The 16,588-nt window shown below is 28.8% G+C and overlaps 1 protein-coding gene across 2 annotated transcripts in view; it reads right to left on the bottom strand.

Moving 5' to 3' along the window:
- LOC111638909 (ankyrin repeat domain-containing protein 13D-like) overlaps positions 1-15,186 on the bottom strand; it is a 53,245-nt gene extending 38,059 nt beyond the window's left edge. For both annotated transcript variants that reach the window (XM_023384679.1, XM_023384680.1), the window contains exon 1: positions 14,983-15,186. In XM_023384679.1, the coding sequence (XP_023240447.1) occupies positions 14,983-15,117 (135 nt within the window). In that variant the 5' untranslated portion in view covers positions 15,118-15,186. The remainder of the gene's footprint in view (positions 1-14,982) is intronic.
- Positions 15,187-16,588: the final 1,402 nt, after the last annotated feature.

The following is a 16,588-nucleotide window of genomic DNA, read 5'->3' as shown; positions in this document are numbered from 1 at the left end:
GCAATGCTATATATCTTTTTTCATGCAAGGTTAGTATAATTAATGTCCATACTTTGTGGTGTTAGATGATAGATGGACCAATTTTAGACAAGTATGATACTACCTTTCTTATCCAACTAGGATAAGAAAAATAGCTGATTCTAGGTAACATTGAGAAGGACTTTACCTTTCTTCTAGATAAAGTCCTTCCCAACTTTACCTAAAAGAATCATTGATACATGAGATTAGTTGAAGAATAGGCAGGGAGTAGCCACAATTAAACAGTTAATGTTATAATGTCTTCTGTTTCAATGTAATTTATTTATGATTTTTTAATTTTACTTCACTATGATAATTTGCTGTATAATTTTAAATTTGAAACTGTACAGACATACAGATGTTCTCTCTTATAAAAGTATTCATTCTAATGTATTTGCTAATGATAAAATATAGCTTATGATGTTCTTATAAAAAAACATAAATGTTACCAAATAAAACTTTATTTTGATTTCCAGAATTAAGAATTTCTTTCCTCATCCATTTAGATTTAGTACAAGTATTCAAATAGTATTTACATCACAAAATAAGCCATCAATATTATGAGCATTTGAAGAAAACAATATTTCTATAAAATACAAAATTTCTGATAATAATAAAAATAACTTAAAAGAAAATATTTTACCAAATCATTGAGTGAAAGTATTAGTTAATTCAAGAAATTATTTATATTTAAGCTTAAAAGAAAAACTTTTAAAAATGCAAGTTATTTGCATTCAAATATAACATATTTGACACTTTATTTTCTTAAATATAAACATTTTTAATTATAACTGTATTTAAAAAATTAGCTAAATAAAATTAAATTTAAAATGATTCTTCATTAAGCTGTCAACTCATTCATACAAACACACTTAAAAATGACAAAGTTAGTAGTCTGCAATAAGTGAACTCAGATGCAAAGGTTTTTTTTTTCTTTTCTTTCTTTTCAGAGATGTTCCTAGCGTGTGTGCATAGAAAGTTTTTTTTTAATAATTCTGTCTATAAACAGTTAAACATTTATAAATAATTCAATTTGAAATTATAAGTAAACTATAATTTAGGAAATTATTTAATTAAATTATTCAAGATTTGTATCCATGATCTTCAATTTGACACACTTTGACAACAATCTGCTGGAGTCCTTTTCTCTTTCCATAAACTTCTTCACTAAAGAGAAGTCACCAAATTTAAGAAAAGTGCCCTCACTGAAATAAATTAAGATAAATATGGAAACATACAAATAGATATATTTAGTAACATTAGATCTAGCCTATGCTTCTTCAAATTTTAAGCCAGTGCTATTGAGAAAAGTTGTATAAGATGAATATAAACAACCAACCATTTTCATTGAATTTCTACTTATCCCAAAAAACACAATTTTTTTTAATAAAGTGAGTGAGTCTTATATATATATAAAATTGTTTTCTTATTATAAAAATAACTAAATAAAAAATATATATAATCTCTTTTAGAATAGTAATGGATGCTCAAAGAATACATTAAAAAAACTAACTGCAATGCTTGAATATCCTTATTAAATAAAACTCCAATTGATGATATAGATATATTAATATTTCTTTTTAAAGGTATTCGACCTTTAAAAAGAAAATGAGTGCAAAATATCATTAATAAATCTAGTAGTATGTTATACATTTTACAGAGAAATTAACAGAAATGATTCATGACTACATTAGCAAACACAAAAATATTTAAAAAATAAACTTGCCATGAAATTATCATCAATAATCTCTAATTATATACTTATTCACAGGTTTCTTCCTGGTTGAAATAGATACCACTTTTAGTTTTGCATTAAAAGAAAAAGTCGTAACATTTATTATAGAATATTTAGAACTTATTACAACATCCTTCCAATATCAAAAATAGTTAAATTAAGAGAATTAGATTGACAAGATCAAAACCTTTTTTTTTTTTTTTTTTTTTTTGACTCAACAAAATCCAACTTTTGTTACAATGATGATTAATTTATAAATTATGTAATAAAATAGTAATTTTGTAATAATAACCTATTATTGTGTAACAGCAAGAAAAAAATATTTTCCTTCCTCCTTTACATTTATTTATTAGTTGTTTAATAGAAATCTTGAAATTGTTTTCTGTGAAAGACTTGTTAAAGTTTTATACGTTTTGTATCCTATTTGAATATTAATCCTCCTTGAAAACGTTTTGTATCCTATTTGAATATTAATTTTATTTTTTATAAGGCAGAAGATTACATTATAAATCTATTGCCCAGTGTCTGTAATATATACAATGCATGAATGTTTTTGGGATCCTCCATAGTCCTGCTTCAAGTAAATACACTGTTTCATTGATATTACCAATACTGGACAATAGGTTTATAGGGCAATTTATATGTCATCTGGTGTAGTGTATTCTTTTCATCTCCTGAAGATTATTATTACTGTCTAGAGAAAACATCATTTTTATTTTATTTTATTAAAACATTTATTATAATGTTAACAACATTAGTATCTATACCAGGGGTGGCCAACAGTTTTTGCCCCCCGGGCTGAATTGGAAAGAACACTTTTTCCATGGGCTGAACCAGAGGCTGCCCTAGGAAGATTTTGAGGTGGTGCGAGATCTCATTGTGGTGTCACCACATAGAGACTAAATTGTACATAGAGATTACAGATACATATTTCACATTATCATGCTTTATCAACATTCTACACTGTACTTAAGAGATTTGTAATGAAGGGTTAACACGGGAGTTACGTTCCAAAAAATTTCCATGTTATTAGAATCCATGTTATACGAAACAAAGAACTAGTGCGAAAACAGGGGTTAGGTTCCAAAAATTAAAAAACATGCTGTTAAATCTTTATTTAAATCGGATTTATTATTCATTTTTCTCATAGGTAAAATACTTATTTATTATTTAAGTAAATATTTTACCAGAGAATTATTCATCCCATATGATGATCTCAGCATGAGCATCATCAACTGATAACAGTTTTTGGGTGCATTCATTAATAGTGGTCGCTCTGCAACAGGACTGTGCTGCTGTTTGTAGGCATTTAGGAATGACAGTGAAAGAAAGATGGCAGCACCTGCACTATCGATAGTATCGTGATGGAGGAATCTATAATTCTAAAATGAGCTTTTAGAGGCAAAAGAAGGGTCCAAATTGTAAAATTTAACCATAAAATGGATTATTTGTTGAAAGAGCATTCAAAGTAGCCACAAAAACAATTAGAATACTCACGCGGAGTTATGCAGAGGTATAAAAGAATGCACCCTTTATTACATTTCATGTTTGTACGAGGGTTTTACCCAATTCCTGAACCATGTTAGAGTGAACCCGTGCTATAAAAGCACCGTGTTATATGGGGATGTTCCCAATTCTCAAACCGTGTTAGAGTAAATCCGTGCTACAGAAGTGGCATGTTATACAGGGGTTACCTGTATTTCAATAATACTTTAAGTTATAATAAGTCAATTTTTTTTCAAATTTGTATTTTTAAAAATTTTTTTATTAAAAAAATAATTGATTTCTTTTAATTAATGCTGACCATGTATATTGAAATTATTATTTCTCACTATATGATTCTAATTTGATTTTATTTTTAAATATAGATAACATAATATTATGATTAACTCTAAATAGTCCAATCAAACTTCACTTATGTCGAAAGATACATGATTCTATGTGAAATAGCTATCGGATGGCCCAAAGTCAGTTAACCAAGATAAACTAATCTTAAAAGTATAATGTAAAAATGGTTAAAACATGTTTAGGACAGCTGCATTTTGTTGTTGATGATTGTCATTTGCAATAAAGCAACTGAATCATGAATAATAACATGCAGTTGTTCCAAACCAGTTTCAACCATCCATTCTTAAAATAACTTCAAAAATATATCTTGGTTATTTGACTTTTAGGTCAGCTTGTATACTACGTACTATATATTATTCTTAAATATTCATTTTTAATAAATGCACTATCTCTTCTGTGCAATTACTACATCCAACATGATTTGTTTCATTCATAATCTGTACCTTTTAAGTAAATTGGATCTATGATAAGATAAATGAATTATTCTGGAATATACACATCAATCTGCAAGAAACAAACGAAGTTAAATAATAAATTTTTTTCTGACTACTTTTAATATAAGTTCTGATTTCATTACAAATTTAGAATTTTAAAATTAAAATAAAATTTTATAATACAATATGACATTTTAAGACGATAAACATTTATTCAGTTTAAGACAACTATGTTGTATCCTTACACAATGATGCTGTGTTGCTTATTTTACAGAAAAAATTTAGAGATTTTATTTATTTAACAAAATTTTAAAGCATTATAATACAAATTAAGAAATTAATGAACTGTAATTCTTAAGTTAGCATAAAATTTGAGAAAATTCTCTGATTATTTTTACAATCATCAATACTTGTAAATACAAAATAAAACATGATATCATTTTTAAATAGTGGAATTAAATAACAAGCAGTAAATCCTGTGACTTATTTTGATAAATAAGTTTCAATGTAGAAAAAGATATTTTAAAAATTTATTATTTAAATCATACTTATTAACTAGCCATTTCTAACTGGAAAAAAAAACTAATGAAAATTGCATAAAAAATCTTTTAATTTGAAAAGATGATGTGTTGAAATGTAGAAATTTCAGAACATTATTTTCAAAACATGTACTGTACAATCAATTAAGAATTTTTTTTCATGAATGACTTGCATAGTTATTTATCATTGAATACATCAGATAATATTCAATGACCAATGCAATCACTAAAACAACTGGATAAAGTAATATTTCAAATATTAATAAAAAAAAAAAAAGTGAAAATGTAGGATTTTAGCATTATATAATATTTGAAAGTATAGAAGACATACTTAAAAATATATAATTTTTTGAGTCTATTTCTTTTTATCCTTTTCACAGACCAATTCAGAAGTAACAGTCAATTAGCTTGAAAATATATATAGTTTCAAATGAAGATAATCTTGGGTTATGTCGTCTTCATGAAAATAATGTATGATTTTATGCAAATTATATAGTATATAAATCAAATATACTCTCATTGAAAACTGAAAGTTGTTGAATGTATTAAGCTTCATCATATATATATGTGTGTAAGATATTCTTTGTTATTGATTACACAGGGGTGTGTAAAAGTAGGTATGCAGTTGAGAATTTGATAAATACAAATGTTTGGTGTTCATTATTATTATTTTTTATTATCTTTTATTAGTTTGTATTCCTTATTTGTGATTTAATTTGTACATAAAAATACATTTTTTCTTCCTTTTCTCCCTGTATGTTTTTTTCCCATAATAACAGCTGTATACCTACTTTTGCACCCTCCTGTATACAGTGGTGCCTCGTATAACGTACGCCTCGAATAATGGACGCTGCGAACAATGGACTTTCTGTTTGGCCGTTACATGACTTGAGAAATGGATTGGCTGTAAACAACGGACTTTCCGTTCAGCAGTTACGTGAGGCGAACAACAAACTTTCTGCGAACAAGTGCGAATGATATTTTCACTCTTTTGCCGTTGCCAATGACAATCTGCTATTTTTATAATATATTAGTGTTATTAGAATATATTATTAGTATATCTGAAGTACAGAGCTCCTGTTGGGATTCGGCTTGCTCCCTTGTTTATTACGTACATCACCTCAGTGCAGAGTATTTACATTTATTCAAGTGTTGTGCAAATCATGGCTTCTAAAAAAATGGAAAAGTGATTTCAATTGAAACAATGCAAGAAATCATCAGGAGTGAAAGTTGACAACAATTTCCTTGTCGAATTGTCAGGAGTTTACAAACACTCATTATCCAAACAGAGCTGAGGCCACCAGGATCAATGATCTCTACAATGACACCCTTGCCCGTCATTTCCGATAGGTGTTGAAGAAGAGAGAGAAACAGACCACCTTGGACATGTTTTTCAAGAAGTCAGCAGGCAAAAAACAAAGGATGGAACAAGAGGAGTTGACCCTGCAAGCTCCGGTAGCCTCTCCTGAATCTGACTCCGATTAAAAAACAATAAAAAGAGACCTGCTGCAATGTATAAAAAGTCTGTATCTGTATGAATGTGTGAAGAAAGTGTTCCTCCACCTCCTCCTCACAACATCTCACTACCCGACATAATTGACATAATTGGTGACTGCTCCATTGTCATTTTTTTAATGGTACAGTATGGTTATTTTATGCTGCAGAACGAGTTATATGTTTTAACATGTATTTCTATGGGAAAATGCGTTTCGTATAACGGACTTTTCACTTAACGGACGTGCACATGGAACGGATTAAGTATGTTATACGAGGCACCACTGTATATTGAATGATTATTGATTATAGGGTCTCTCATAAATCAACAGAGGCCAGACTACCATTACTTATTTCTTTTTGAGACATTATATTAAGAAAAAACAAAATAGCATTAAAAAATTGCATGATATTTTGAAATAAAATTTGGCAAAAAACTAATAATTTTTTCTTAATAAATAAAAATGTAATATAGTGAATGATCTGTAACAAATGTTACAAATTACAAATAGTTGAGGCTTTCATATTCTGAGTCAAATGCTACGGTCTCATATTTATGGCTCTTTTTGGTATTATTCTTTCAGTTGTATCAAATATATGTATGTACAGTAAAATTTACAGCCTACAGTGTTGTTTTGTGCCTCAACCACTTCTTGTTTAACCAAAATGATTATGTTGTAATATTTTTGTGTTCTGTCATTTTCTGGTTTTGTTGTCTTAATAGAAACAGCTCATTATGTCATTTAAAAAACAAAACTATGTAATAGAACTATTAATAATTAAATGATAGAGCCAAATTAATTATTAGGCTAGAATTTGGCTAATTAAAAATAATCCAAATAATCTGAAGTGAGACTCCAAATTATTTGGATTATTCTTAATTAGCCAAGTTTTAGCCTAAACCAGGACAGATTGGTCACATGGAGCTGTCTGGATTCCTTGGCTCTTCATGAATAATTTCATAAGATCAAGCATAAAGCTTCACCAGCTCTTTGAAGAATAAGTGACGGGTGACTACACAATAGCCTTCATATTAACCCTGATACAAAAAAGAGAGAGAAGAGGCAACACAACAAGCTTTGTCTCAGAGGAAAAGACAAAAATCATAACCTGACAAAGAATAAGAAGCAAAGCTAGTCCTTCACAAGTGTTGTCAACCAACTCCAGTTACCAGACAGTCTTCTAAATCTCTGGTGGCGGTGGCCACAATGGTATTATAGGTGTAATCCCAAAAAACACTCACTGAAATAAATCTTGGACTTCTTTATTGATTCTACTGTTATCCTATTCTTTTTCTTATGGAGCAATACAATTTGCTTAAATTCTTTGCAGTTGTAATATATATTTTAGTTTTTGTAATCAGAAAACCCGGTATTTTTATTTCCAGTTTATTTTTTTAAGCAAAAAACCTGCAGAATTTAAGCTTGGACTTTGCACAGAGAAGAAATCAAAAAGAATAATCAAAAAATTAAATTCAATATAGCATTATGCTGTAATAAGTGCTATTTTTACACCACAACCTTATCAATACCATCAATGAATACTATCACAAGAATTTGCTATGCTTTAAAGTTTTCTTTTATAACTGAAACAGGCCTTAAAAACATATTTCTCATTGAATGCAATCTTAACACTTGACAGGACAACGTCAAGCCTTAATAACAGCTTTGCAGCACTCAAGTATAGAGTGGATGGTATCACAAGTTTGGCAAAGAACACTTGAAGAAACTCACTCTTCTAATAAATTCCTGCAGTTGCTGTTTATTTTCAAACTTCTCTACAGTTTTTTGTCCAAAATATATCAGCAGTTCTCAAGAATGTTGAAATCAGGAGTGTTATCACCCCCATCCTATGTTGCAATGCCACAAAATTTGTACACATTCCTCTCCCCAGTGCAGAAGTGTAATCTGAATGAACCCTTGTTAACAAAATGCAACCTTATTAACCATCCCACCACTTATCTGCCAGATTATTGGATGATTGTATACAAACTCTATCATTTTAATGATTGGCTATTCTATCCAATTTTCACTAGATTTGTCACAATGATTGAAACAGAAGATTTTAAATAACAAGAAACCATATTTAAACTGATAATTTATTGTAAAGTAATCAAATGTTGGATAAACAATTGTAAAATTGACTGAAGAGGGATTAAAAGTCCAAAATGCATTTCAATTTGAATTAATGATATTATATGAAGTAAGAATTGTCTTCTGTGTCAACTGCTCTGACAAATTTAGTGAAATTGGATAGAATAGCCAATCACCAGAATAATGAACTCTACTAGATACAAAGCAAACAACAATATAAATTCTTAACAAATTTAATTGTGTATATAATTGTGTAATACTCATTTTATAATGGAAAACAGTTTGCTATGTGTAATTATATTGTAAATTTTGTTTTTTATTTTGTTAAATATGCCTTCTTCATTAATGTAAAGTTTTTTGTTATTTTACTTTTGTATAATACTCATCATTGGCCAAGCCTATAAAACCACTGAACTCTGATAACTGGTTGCAAGTTTGCACCTTTGCCAGTGACTTGACTGCTTAGAGTTTTCCATGTTTTCTTCATTAGGGGCCATTTTCCCCATAGAAAGTCCTCTGGAAGGCATCATCCCTTGACAGATTGTACCATGGGTTGCATTGTCATTTCTCATTAAACCAACCTTATGTATAATATGTGAAACCTTCAAATTGTTTTAGAACAGAACAATTTTTCCTGAGGATGGCATTTTGTATATATGTTGTAAATGTTTAATTCTATTAAAAAACATTTAAATTTTTGAACATTAAATTTGTTAACTTACTTAAAATGCATACTAATATAATCAAACACTTTTTCTTAAACTATCATTATTTTTAAAACATTCCATAATATTATTTTCTATGTATGCTAGTTTAATTTTAGGAAAATATTTAATTTTTTTTAATTTTAAACAGTTTTGCTAATCCTTAAAATGAATTCAAATACATGATTTCAACATGGAATTCATATAAAATGGAATTATCAACAGTGTTATAGGGGGTTCGACTGTACTCAATGATCGTGATTTGTATTCTGTCAACACTTTTACTCCATTTCGTACACAACTCTCATGTAAAAAAACAAATGTGCCATATCTCGCTCTCTGTAACATTCATCCAGTTGTGCCTAGCGGTACTGGATATGTACTTTAGTACCTTAATAAAATACAGTCGACCCCCCTATAATTACGGTCCCTATTTTTCTTAAACTATCATTATTTTTAAAACATTCCATAATATTATTTTCTATGTATGTTAGTTTAATTTTAGGAAAATATTTAATTTTCCTAAAATTATTTTTAGGAAAATTATTGGATGATTGTATACAAACTCTATCATTTTAACAATAGAGTTTGATTCCTATAAAACTACGAAAAAATATATGTATTTTGGAAATGTTGAGTCGGATTAGTGTAGAATCGATTAATTTTATGGAAGAAAACCTTTCAATCAGCCATAGTCCGTAAACTTGACACGTGTTGGGCTGTGATTGGAACGACTTGTAAGAAATCGGATTCCTAATAAATTGGAACGTATCTATATCTTATAGGGGGGGTCGACTGTAAATGAATGAATGAATGTACTCAATGATCTTGAAATTAAATGACAATGAGTTATTTCTGCTAAAAATAAAAAAAATTATGATAAGACATGAAAATGTCATTTCAAATTGTTTTAGTTAAACAAATTGGTTGACATATGGAAACACTTCTATATAATTGAAGAAATGCCAGCAATTTAAATTACTGTAATGCAAATAAGTAACAATTTTTCATGCTATCAACCTTAACAATCATAAATCTTAAAATGTCTATTTGCTTGAAGGTAATAGTAACTGCTTCATGTAATCAATGCTTTTATTATAGTTGCATTGATTTATAATAGAGTAAATTAAAATTTATAAAATAAATATATTTTAATTTACTGAATATGTTTTGTGATATGTTAATACTGTTAACATTAAATAACTAATGCTATGATAAATTTCCATGATTACGTTAAGTGGATTCTACTGAAAAGAAGGCAAATCAATCAATTTTGGGAAAATCCCAATTTTTAAAAAATGACCTGTTCACTCTCAATTTTTTATATTAAGAAAAACATTAAAAAATTTAGAGTAAAACTGATCAATGAATCTTTTCCTTTAACATTAAATTAATAACAACTTTAAATCATATAATAATAATAGTCAATTATACAGGACTACAAAATAAAAAACACAATAAATTGAATAGCAATATGCATTATTCATTAATAATGATTATAATTTTGCATATGTTTTAGATAATACATGAATATGATTTTAATACAATATTGGACTAAATATCCAGCAGTCCAACTTGACTAAATATCTGGAAGTGGTCCAGATTTCTGGATTTTTATGGACACAGGCTAAATTCTGTCATGTCCAAAAAATACTGTACAAACTTAAAATATAAAACAAGTACAGTTTTGTTATATGCTTTCCATTGTTTAACAGATACAAATTAATCTGCTTATAAGCAGGTACTGTTTGATGATTATTAATCTGGTCTTTTAGACATGGTTATAAAAGAAAATTATAAATTTCAACAAACACTTAACTGTGAGATCACTTGCACACAACAACAGTCACACTGGAACTGGAATTGTGTGATGCATATGCCATGGAAACCAAAACAAAGTGACTGAAAGACAAACTACAACTTATTAGTCTGTCAAATTCAAAAATAGCCAGTTTTCTAGAAGCCATATATTTGGACTGGTACAGTATTATATATAACTTATAATATATAATTTAACATTAGTCAAAAATAAAAGCACTTTAATATTTTATCTTAGGTCTCTGAATATTTTAAAATATTTTAGTGCTTTTAATTTTGACTGATTGTTTTAATGATGTCATAAATGTCTGAACATATCAAATATTATAATTGTTATTATTTACAAAATAATTTATCTACACTTAAAACAACTGATGGAATTATTGATATTTGTTAAGGAAGCTCCTCAAATGTTAATCCAATTTAAACTTGACTTATTCTGAAACCATGTCTTCTTTTAATTTTTTTACTTCACAACTGGAGCATAGGTAGATACTGGACATCTTTAACATCACTCTTTACACTGATACATGTTTTGGGCATATGGGCCAATGGAAGAGCGGCATATGCCCAAAATGCATATTGGTGTGTAAGATATTCCTGAATAAAGAGTGATATTAAAGATGCCCAGTGTCTACCTATGTACCCAGTTGTAAAGTAAAAAAGAAAAGAAAAACCAATTTAAATTGTTTTTCATGGAATAAAAAATTTGAAAATTCCAATTGTTTTGCATAAATCAACCAACTATCAGGAATTAGCAAGCAAACTAAAGTAATGTAATCTAGCATCTTTTGATCTTTATTTCTGGTAATGAATACAAAACATGAAAATGCAAAAGTTTTCCAAAAAGTTTTTTTCCTGAGAAGGGAAGTTTGAATTGGATCATTGATATTATTATAGTCATTAATTATTATTACTATAACATATATAAAAATCTTAACAACTTCAAATTTATATAAACAATTATAGAATGTAGGAATTTTTTTTTAAATTAAGATAGATGATTAAATATTAAATTTCTATATTAATTTGTTTTGATGTGAAATAAGTTTGTTTATAATCTGAATATAAAAATTAATTACTATATTTTCATGTGTAATAACTCACAATGACAGAGAATTGAATTTAGTAATTTTCTCTGTCAATGACAGAGAAAATTACTAAAACAAAAATAAAATCATTGCACAGCTTGCACCATTGTACATCTTGTGCCTATGGGAGCAGCTATTGTTCCATAATCACAATTGGCATACATTTATGCTATTGCGTAACCAGCACCCTCTCTCAAATAGTCTTAAAAACAGATAACTCATTATACATAAGAAAATACAATGGGTATCTAATCTTTGCATATACACTTTTTTATGTCTGAAAAAGACCATCCCAGACTTATATTTTTGGTCCCATTTGATATAGAAATTTTAAAAGTTTAGAATCTAGTATAGTAAAACATCTTTAACTCAAAGCTCCCAGGGATAGGAAAAAACTTTGCATTACAGACAATTAGAGTACAATAGTGAAAAATGCTAATTCTGAATAGATTTGTATTTTTACCTCTCTTGCATTATAAAAAAAACTTTGAAAGTTTTTTTGTTTTAAATAGCTCATGTAACACCTTTCAGCAAACTATTCAATGTAACTAATGGAATCAGACAAGTTTTGCAGGTACATCTAGTTGAGAAAGGGAGAGGTTCTCTCATTTTGGACTGAAATGTCTGCAAATGGATGTTGGACAGTAGATATAAGTAACTGTCTGAAAATTTCACAGAAATTTGATAATTAGGATCACTTTGGATAGAATAAATATTAAAATTCAAGTCTGGGAAGTTGAAAGTAACATAAATCAGTGTCAGGGAATCACAAAAACCTTTGACTTGGAAAAAATTAGAGTTAAGGAAATTCAAGTTGGACTGTGCTATTCCATTGAGACTTATTGAGTACTTCATTTTCTTATAGCTAAAGAAATATTCAAGTTACTGACATTTGAGTTAGAGAAATTTTACTGTATATCTAAAAACTGCAGTATTTTTGATAGTCTGACCTTTTGACCTTTTTAAAGGAGGAGAGTTATGGGTTATCATTTGAAATTTTAAAATTATATCTCATCATATGTTATTTCAAAGGATTTTTTAATGCTAAATTTAACAGTACAATCATATTTAAAATTAAATTAGTTATTTAGAAGTTATATCAGAAAAATCATATCTATTAGGTTCGTAAAATTTATTTTTAGAATAATCACTATTATTCATGGCTAAATAAAATCCTGAATTTGCAAGTTATTCATTTTGTGTAATGATTATTCTTATTCAAAAACAGAGATAGTGAATAAATCTCTGAAATAGTATTTATATTTGATTTTAAGTAAAGAATTTGAATATAATATTTTATTTTCATTCCCTAATTTTCCAAATGTTTCTCTACAGTATCTACTCATTCTAAAGAAAACTTTTACAGAATAGGCTTTTACACCTTATTTTTGGCCAGTTTTAATTAGTTTTAAAGTTTTTATATTTTACTACCTTTATTAGTCAAATTTTTTATACTTTTAACGAAAATATATTCATTTTTACAGTTTTACTTACCAACAATGTAATCATATTGATTAAGTTGAGTTGCTTCAAGACACTCACTATAATGATTTTTAGATTTTTTCTGATATATTTAATAAAATAAGGACCAAAGAGAAGCATAAAGCTCAAAATGCATATCCTTTCTAAATTATATGAAATATACCTATTTTTTCCATCAGAAAGGAGCATTCCTGTGTGATTTGTTCTCAAGAACAACTTTGTGCTAATTCCAAAGGACTTACATTTTATTACTTGGACTTTTGATATATTCTAGTAGATAACTTTTGTTTTTTTTTTTTTTTTTACTTCATAGTATAACATATAAATGATCTGATTGCACCATTGAATTAAACAGTACTAAAAAATTCCTCTATATGTCAAGATATGGCTAAACATTTGAAATTTTAAAATTATGACCAAAATGACCTTTAGAGGTCAAAATGACTAATTTTAAAATTTCAAAAAGTCAAAAATCAAAATAGCATCAAAACATACGAATTTTCAATTTACATAATTCTTCCAAAGTTTCTGATTCTAGTAAATATAAAAAATTCAGATATAAATCCAAAATGTTTTTCTGGGAAACATTAAATAGAATTTGATGCATTTAGTATACGATTTGAACCAACTATAAATATAAAACTTGTTTTTAAATAGTTTAATCTAAAGCAACTCAAGTCCGATTCAGGATAATTTATTTGTGCAACTAGATTAAACAGAACCGAAAAATTTATGCTCTAATTCAATTTGATAATGATAAAATTACAATAGAGATAAGTTTGCTTTGTTATTTAAAAGTTTTGTACATACATCTACCACGACATATCCTTATACAGCTTATTCATAATAATAATAAGCTATACAACACCACAAACTATAACGATTACGCAGGGACGGATCTAGGTTTTTCGGGGTCTAAGACTCGTCGAAGTCCAACAGGGCATCATTTTTTGTTAGATTAAGAATTATTACAATAAAACAAATAATACTATAAATTATCATTATTATTATATTATTAATATTAACTATTTTTTACCGTACGACAAGTGCTCGTCGTTAGCAAAAATAATTTAAAATTTATGACGATAATTCAATTTTCTGTGAACAATTGACACTCGGGCCCGGGACCCAAGTCCTATCGGTCCCCACGTAGATCCATCCCCAAGATTACAGCCATTCCCAAAGTCAAAAACTTCCCACCGACGGAAATCGTCGTTGGGAGTACAAATCTATTTGTTTGCGGGAGGTACGAGCGTACTATTGGCTATTTCGCTAATCACAATCACATTTACTATAGGTCGAACCCATCTAACGGAGAACGAAGGGAAAGAAAAAATAATTGTAAACACTAACTTATGAGGAAAACCAACACACAGCTTTGTTTTTACAGTTTTTTATGTTATTAAAATATATGAAAGTGGAAACCAATTTCCTGATAGATTTGATAAAGTTTCTAATGGAATATTTCTGTCTTTAGAAAGTTTAATTTAAAAAGAAAACATTATATTTATCAATCTATACCAAATTATATTGCATATAGTTTAATGCTGGGAAGAGAATAATTCGATTATAAAGATCCCGATGAGTCACCCACGTAAAAGTCCAATTTTTCGCCAAATATGCATAAATATGCTAAATCAAAACATAAGAATCGAATCTAAATCCTTATCGGAGTTTAATTTACTAAACATAAACATAATACAGATAGAAAATGGAAGAAACTCACTTCATTTTTCTGCAGTTCCGTATCTAAATTACTGTAATCGTTATACCAAACGAGCCAATGCAACGGATATCTTTTCCTTAAACTTTCGCTCGACATATTTATATTTTGACGTTTCTGATCAAATATCCTCTCCATCGCTCTTCCTCCTCTTTACAACGAATACTTCTTCATATTCGCCGACTGTACACTGACCCCTTGCGGATAAACTGTAATTCAATTATTATTCAATTTTTATGTAATCGATAATTTTATATTTCAAAGTTTGTATTACTGTACATTTTTCTTTTGAAAAAAACTATTTAAAAAAAAATATAAAAAAAAATTATCTTTATTATTTATAATTATTATTTTTTAAAACGAAATATATGTATATACTGTATATAATTTAGGGAAATTTCTTACGAAAATAATATTAAGCAAAAATATCGTTACGAGAAACTGGCATCAAATTACGAAATTATTTGTCAATTTTTTAATCTGAAGTGTTACTATGTATTAATATTGGTATTGTTTGAAATATTATTTGAATTTTATCGAAATATCTTCCAAATCGGCGTTTAACCAATCGGAAATCTATATTGTACAGATTTAATTCAAACTATTCAAACTAACCAATGAGAATAATGTTCGCAACATCAAAAAAATCCGACATTGTGGCGTTTTATGATACGTACTGTACTTATCTGTATATTCAAGCGTTGCTTTCTCTTTAAATATAATTATAATATTTTCGTATTTGATAAAATGTACGGAGAAAGTTGATTTTTTAAACAAATAAATCTTCTAACACGAACATCCTCCCAATCAAAAAAGCGAGACTGCCGGACAGAGCCGGCCCTACCATTGGGCGAACAGAGCAGCCGCTCCAGGCGCTAAGTCCTAGGGTGCCTCAGTGGTAAAGAAAATTAAAGGGTATAAATTAGGATCAACCAAGGGGGGCGCCATAATAGGATCTCGCTCCATCCTGAAATTCGCCTCGGGCCGGCACTGCTGCCGGATGGCCGAGCGGTCAAGGTGGACCCGGGTTAAAATCCGAACAGGGCGACTATTCCCCAGGAATTTTTCGGAAGGTGATCTGACCGGATATGTCGGGCCCCGTCCCTCACCACCGGCCGCATCATTGTGGGCCTGCCAAAACCCATAACGGGATTGCTTAAACGAGGCCCTCTTAGTGCCCACAGGGCGGAAAGAGTTTTAAAAAAGCTCCGAACAGCAAAACATTAAGGAGCTTACCATTAATTGCAGAAGACTCTATTAAGAAGATTGTAAAAATGAAAACTACTTTTTTTAAAAATCTTGCCCGCTGGACTGGCATCCACATCTAGGAATTTATTATCCAACATGTTCGAACTTTAATTGACAACTGTCCAAAATGACTGACATTTCAATGCTATTTGCTTGTTAGTAGTTACAGAATTGGTTCTCGGGATTGAAGAATCGTGCAGAATTGATCTGTCTGGTGGCCGAACGAAATTTTCTTGGTGACTAAATATGAAAATCCCTGTTCTAAACTGTGTATTCTGTTATTTAAATTATTCTCTATTTGGGGAATAAAATTTTTTTCTGGATGAAAAATAGGCCTATCTGTAAGGAAGAATATTCAGTG

This window comes from Centruroides sculpturatus, unplaced genomic scaffold (genome assembly GCF_000671375.1).
Source record: "Centruroides sculpturatus isolate CEXI.00-Female unplaced genomic scaffold, Cexi_2.0 scaffold1277, whole genome shotgun sequence".
NCBI classification, from domain to species: domain Eukaryota; kingdom Metazoa; phylum Arthropoda; class Arachnida; order Scorpiones; family Buthidae; genus Centruroides; species Centruroides sculpturatus.
The sequence above is the reverse complement of the archived record's forward strand: the minus strand, read 5'-3'. Positions and strand labels throughout refer to the sequence as shown.